This window comes from Schistocerca piceifrons, chromosome 6, assembly GCF_021461385.2.
Source record: "Schistocerca piceifrons isolate TAMUIC-IGC-003096 chromosome 6, iqSchPice1.1, whole genome shotgun sequence".
Lineage (NCBI taxonomy): Eukaryota > Metazoa > Arthropoda > Insecta > Orthoptera > Acrididae > Schistocerca > Schistocerca piceifrons.
Genome location: NC_060143.1, coordinates 8,255,712 through 8,262,176, shown reverse-complemented (window position 1 = coordinate 8,262,176; position 6,465 = coordinate 8,255,712). Strand labels below are relative to the sequence as shown.

General features: G+C 36.3%; 1 protein-coding gene across 2 annotated transcripts in view; it reads left to right on the top strand.

Moving 5' to 3' along the window:
• LOC124802547 (tetratricopeptide repeat protein 21B-like) overlaps positions 1–6,465 on the top strand; it is a 275,934-nt gene that overhangs the window by 101,247 nt on the left and 168,222 nt on the right. For both annotated transcript variants that reach the window (XM_047263411.1, XM_047263410.1), the window contains exon 7: positions 2,338–2,532. In XM_047263411.1, coding sequence (XP_047119367.1) covers positions 2,338–2,532 — 195 coding nt within the window. The remainder of the gene's footprint in view (positions 1–2,337; positions 2,533–6,465) is intronic.

Here is a 6,465-nt window from a genome sequence, read left to right as displayed (position 1 = left end):
TCTTTGCATAATTAGAGGAAAAAAAATCATGTAAATCAAAGTAAATTGTTCTAACACCTGCTGCAAAATTTTAATTTTCATTATTTTCACTTGCATTGAGGTTCATATTCTCTGGAAATATGTTATTAATGGAAAATCAAAATCTTTCGATTTCAGTTTAAAATCGGAATGGCTACACTGCACGCAATTGGAGACCTATATTCACAACCTTCAGTGGACATCACAGCATAACTTTGTTATTTGTGGCTGAAATTATTCAAAAAAATTTGCAAAAACTGTTCAAAATATGAATGAAATGATGTCAAAATTTGATTAAATTCTAATTAATTCTTCCCACCCAAAAAAATCTCAAAAAATCAGTCAAACAGCCTCCTAATGTGATTCCCCCTTAAGGAGAAAAAACTTTATGATGGAATTTGATTTGTAATTGTGGAGCTTTAATTAGATTGCAGCACCTACATTCAACCTAACATTATTGACATCTGATTAATATGTCAATAATAATCTTATTTTTTTTTTTTAACTAAAGCAACAGTAAGTGGTTTTAGATAACATCCCCTAGACAATGACATCATCATGGCCGTTACATTTTATATATAGGTTTATGACACATCATGTAGATTTTGCCTCCATGTTTAGTATTCAGAGCAGAGTTCTGTATGTGGATGCAACAATTTTCAAAAAATGACCATGAGACTTGAAGGAGGAACTGTGGAGCAAAACGTGATCAGATAATTTGTGATAAATATTTCTAGAAATTGTCTGATTAGATGGGTTAAAGGTTCCTATTGCTACATGAAAAAAGTGATGTTTATTGTTCTCATGTTGCTGTTGCTGTGGTTGTTGATAACTGTTAAAGTGTAATTAACACCAATGTAATGTAGCAAGTATTAAGCTGGCAATGGAAGCTAAATGAGTATTTGATATAACTGTGGAAATAATAACTTCTTTCAATATAGTTGCAGTCCTGCTAATTGTACTATGTCATATTTAGCCTGGGAAGCACAAATAGTTCATAGCAGTATAATGATAGTTAACTATCAATGCTATTTGAAAAAACTACTTCTCTTGGATGATGTATAACTTGATGTGTTCCATATCTCTGTATGTTCTTCATTATGGCATACGATGAATCAGTGAAATTGTGGTACTTGTTATTTGAGTTGCAGCATCTTTAAGCAGGCTGTGTTTTGCACTACTTAATGTTAATCTTCGCATGTGATTATTTTATTTTCTGATTTAGATCTTTCCAACAAATAGTTTGTACAAAGAGTTGAATTTCCAAAATGTTTTGAAATTGTAAACAAATCTTTAATAACTGAGGCACCATACCAAGTATTGTATAATTAGTTGTAACCAATTGATATAATAGAAAAGTAATAAAAAGGATCTAATGGCCTAACAGTGACATTATCAATAAAATAACCTGCACAATCAGCTGACTCATAGATAGAAATTCCAATCTTATTTTTTACTTAATCTTTATTGATTTTCATTATTTCGTTGTGACATTCACTTAAGGAACATTTTCATAAGGTTGACAAACAGGGCACAGATTTGTCTGCATACTTCTCTGAAAACTGTCTTAATGTAGGATTCTGTAGGTTCCACAAAGGGAATTCAGCTTTAATAAAAGCTTCACATAAATTGAATGCAAACTGTGGTTTTTGACTCAACATTGAAATTGCCGTTGGAAGCAAAGAAATCTTCTTCCCAGTAACCTTCAAAAGTGTGTTTTTGTGTTTGGTTCTGCCGATATGTTGATAAATGAAATATTTCTTTTCATAGTTCACTGACTGCTCACATATTTTGCCCAAAAGTATTTTACCATCAGTAGACAATTCGTTGGATCTGAAAGTATTACTGTAACTTTGCAATTTACTACATAAAGGAACACTGCATTTTATTAGCTAGCTTGCACAACAGCATCACAATGAAAATTGAAAGAAAGAGAAATTTATAACGATACTCAAACCAGTCTTTAGCTCTGGCACTCATTATTGCTTTTGAATCCAACAGGATCAAAGAAATAGGAGGCCAAGTACACACAAGTGATAAATTAAAACGCTTACCTACTGTCACCTCATTTTATGGCAATAATCATTGCTGTTTTTGATAAAGAAAGAAGAAATAATAAAAAAGCAAGAAAAGGCACTTGTTTTGGAAATCTGGCATTTATATAAAAAGGCATAAAACTGCAATGTTTCAGTCACAAAGATGTAAATTGTACAAATTCACATTCAGACTGAAGATAGATGTAACACATTTAAAAAGGCACTCTGCCAAAGTTCCAGTCTCTGTTAACGACTAAACCATATCTTCATGCACTTTTTTCAGGTGGAATTTCTCCATGAAATTCATCCATCTGCAGAAGTGTTATTCATGTCATCTCAAGCAGCTGCAGCGAATGGTGATTTTAAAAATGCAATAAAAGAGCTAGATGAAGCTGTTGAAACACATTTTCGAACAGTACGTACAATGCCCTTTGGGACATCTTACTTGCGAGCTGTGGATCCAGATTTCCTAATACAGGTATATTTTTTTCACAAATCTTTTGGTGCTATAATTAATGCATTTTGAGAATAATTCCTGACTTGGGAGACTTGATCAGTTAAGTTTACTAACAGTGGTATTATTTGAAAGCTTCATATGTAGACTGTAGCTATATGCGATATGGTTAAATTTTTTAACTGTTAAATGAGATACGATGTATTATCTGCAAATAAGATATGTTTGCCTCTCTTGTTATCTAAGTGAAGCATCATTAGTTGCATGTACAAAGATATTAAGAGAGGAGGGGACTGCATCAAGTGACAAGGTGTTCATTTGTTTACGGATAGCTGCAGGTTGTGAGTGTTTGCATTTAAACATAAGACCTATGGAGAGGTACTGGAAAAAAGACAATAAAAGGGTACGTGGTATAATTGAAGAAAGCGAAAGAGAAAGTAACAATAAGTATACAACACTTTGTAATTAAGCATGTTCCATTTGTTAATTGAGTTATTTGCTACTTCAGACACCTGACTGTCTGTAAGAACAATTTATAGTAACGTTACTTAGCAATATATATCATTAAAAATATACCCTCACTTCCAGATTATCATATTTCTGTCAACTTTTGGGAAAACAAGACACTGCAAGGATTTCTGGGGCTGAAAATTGAAATTTTGTAGATGGTATATCAACAAAATTAATTGAGAAAAGGGTACACCCATTAAATGGGAAAAATGAGGTTAAATATATTTTGATAAAATGGCAACTTCATAAGTGAACATATCTATCGAAACTTGAGTTTCTGAAATGTAGTTTTAAGAAATTGAATTAAAAATGCCATTGCATAATCTACTGACAAAATCTTAGAGTACACTCTGAAATACAGATAATTTTGATTTCAAATCTTATTTTTCAAAAACTGGAGTCACTGCCTGTTCTTCTCATATATGTTGATTTCACCACTCATAGCTTCAGAACTTCCTTTGTAGTAAGAGTGGTGATACTTCTCTGCTATCGCTTTTTGACATTGGATACATCAAAGAGGAGGTGATATCAAAATTTGATGTTGTAAAAACCATGTTTATATAACAGTGATTCAAATCTCCAAGTCATTGTTAGTAAGAATAGCTTTGCATTGGCATCTACGTGTAGTTTGAGATTCATTAGGAGCAGTATATACACAATCAAGTCACATTTTTATAATCAGCAGCTAACACCCAGACTTAACTGCCAGGTTGTAGCTAGGTAGTTAAGTGTTAGTGGATAAAGGGAGAGCCCTTCAGATGCAAGAAGGTGATGAATGTGTGGAGTCTGATAGAAAAAAATGCCTGTTGAGGAAGTTTCATCATGACCACCACTGTCAGTCTAAGAACTGAGTGGGAAAGAAAGCATTTGAAAGTGCTACTCATGTTCTTTTAACAGTTGCAATACACCTTTATCATGTGATATGTTGCTTAGTCTTGCTAGAAGATCAGCTCGTATTCTGTCAATAACTGCATTGTGTTGACTCCTTAAAGCTAATTGACTGACATGCTGATGTTCATTCTTTTAATAAAGCTATAAATTGATCTCACAGAAAGATTTATCCGTTTACAGTTGGCACATTTACAGTTACAACACTGCACACTGCAATGAAAAATTGGAGGTTTGTGTGCTGTCACACCTCATTGCGATTGGTGCTATTTTATTTTTATATTTATTTTAGTTAAACATTCCATAGATTCATTAGCACATGTGAACACATGGATGAGGATTCAAAAGATGTATTTTATTACATATTTGTAGTTTATATAACATCAATTTTGATACAAATAATTCATAATTACATATAAAGATTAAAAAAGTATCCTAATTACGACATTATTATGAAAAGGATAGATTGCTACACACCATATAGAGGAGATGTTGATGTCGCAGACTGGCACAACAAAAAGACTGCTAAACATGTGAGCTTTCGGACAAAAGGCCTTCCTCTAAAGTAGACATCACACACACATTCACACAAGCAAAACTCACGCACACAACCATTGTCTCTGCCCATTGAGACCGGGCTGCAAGAAACTTCACATGATGGGAGAAGCAATCTTGTTTGTGGGGGTAAGGAAGAGGCTTGGGGGGGGGGGGGGGAGCAGGGGAAGGATAGGAGGGTAGGGGTTAGGGGTGGGGGGAGGTATAGTGCTTCTTGTGGGAGTACACAGGGATGTGCAGGGGACAGAGTAGGGCAGCTAGGTGCAGTCAGGAGGTTAGATGGGGGTTGAGGGTGGATGTGGAGGAGTGGAAAAGGAAAGAAGTAGAGGAGGAGCAGAAAAGATTGTGGGTGCACTGGTGGAATAGGAGTCTTTGTAGTGCTGGAGAGATAGTTTGTAGTGCTGTCGGTCACCCATGTATCCCCTTCCCTGCTCCCTCTACAGCACTACAAAGCCTTCTGTTCCACTAGCACACCCACAATGGTTTTTTCCCCCTCCTCTACTTCTCTCCATTCCACTCCTGCCCCCCCCCCCCCCCCCCCCCCCCCCCCGACCCCCCTGTCAAATCTCCAAAATGCCCCTAGCTGTCCCACCTTGTCTCCACCATGTCCCTGTATGCTCCCACAAACAGCATTTCACCATCCCCACCCAACCCTGCTATCCCTCCTCTCCTCCCCATCCCAGCCTCCTACTTACCTCCACCACCCAGATTGCTTCTATCATCATGCACAGTTGCTCGCAGTCTGGCCTTGGTGGCCAGAGACAGTGGTCATGTGTGTGTTAATTGTGCTTGCATGAATGTGTGTGTGTGTGTGTGTGTGTGTGTGTGTGTGTGTGTGTTGTCTACTTTAGAAGAAGGCCCTTTGGTCGAAAGCTCACATGTTTAGTAGTCTTTTTGTAGTGCCTGTGTGCGGCTCACCATCTCCTCTATAAGTTGAGTAGCAGTCTACCCTTTTCGTAATATTGTCATTATTCCATCCTGGATTTTCCTTGTTTGGACCTAATTATGAGTTTTAGAACATAATTAACAAATCACAAAAAGAGTCAGCTTTATTTATCTAGTAAGAAAAAATAGTATTGTGTATTGTAGTATGTAAACAAAATGTTTGATATAATGCAAACAAGTAGCACAAGAACAGCAAACTGGAATGTTTGGGAAGTGATCTGGGTGTGTCTTTACTAAAAAATTTGTCTAAAGAATAAAAAGCAACTATTTGTATCTTGTAGAGAATGATATACAGCATAATTCCATGACTTGTTAATCAAGAGTCATATCTGCAATGTCTCATTCTTCGAGAAGATGACATACTATGTTGTAGCGTCTTATAGATTGCCCTGCTTATTCACAGTGGTGCCACTTGCCCATTCACAATATATTTTCATCACAGCGACAAGTACTCATGATTATTTTGAAATACGATAACCCATAGCTCAAACAATTATGACAATAGTGATAATAATTATTGATAATAATCCGTTCTACCTCCTGAATTTGACAATATGCGATGTACCTTATGAGCTATGTGTTGTCAAGATCATAATGGAATGTGACCTCGATGACACAGTATTGCAAATTAATTGTTGGACTATTTAATGTGTGAAAGAAAAATTATGGAAAGAAAAATTGTGGGAATGAGGACAGATACATAGGGACTTCAGGAAGTAAGTTACACATGTTGTCCAATGCTAAGATCTCTATGCAACAAGAACAGTGTATTGTCAGAAGAGTGTACAAGTTCTGAGTGTCCTGCATACCCAGTTGTGTTGCAGTATGGATAACAGGTGCGTCACAGAGGTGTGACTGAAATGGCGTGGCCGTGTGACTGAAATGGCATGGGTGCTGGAAAACTGCTCCAAAGTTGAAGAATGTGGGACAATAAACTGCTCACAAATTTTCCATGAAATTCCAGCGAAATATAGACCAAATACAAGGTCGCATCCAGGCGTAGTTAAATGGTGCCAAAAATTTGAAGCAGGCCGCACAGATGTGGGCAATGTTATTCAG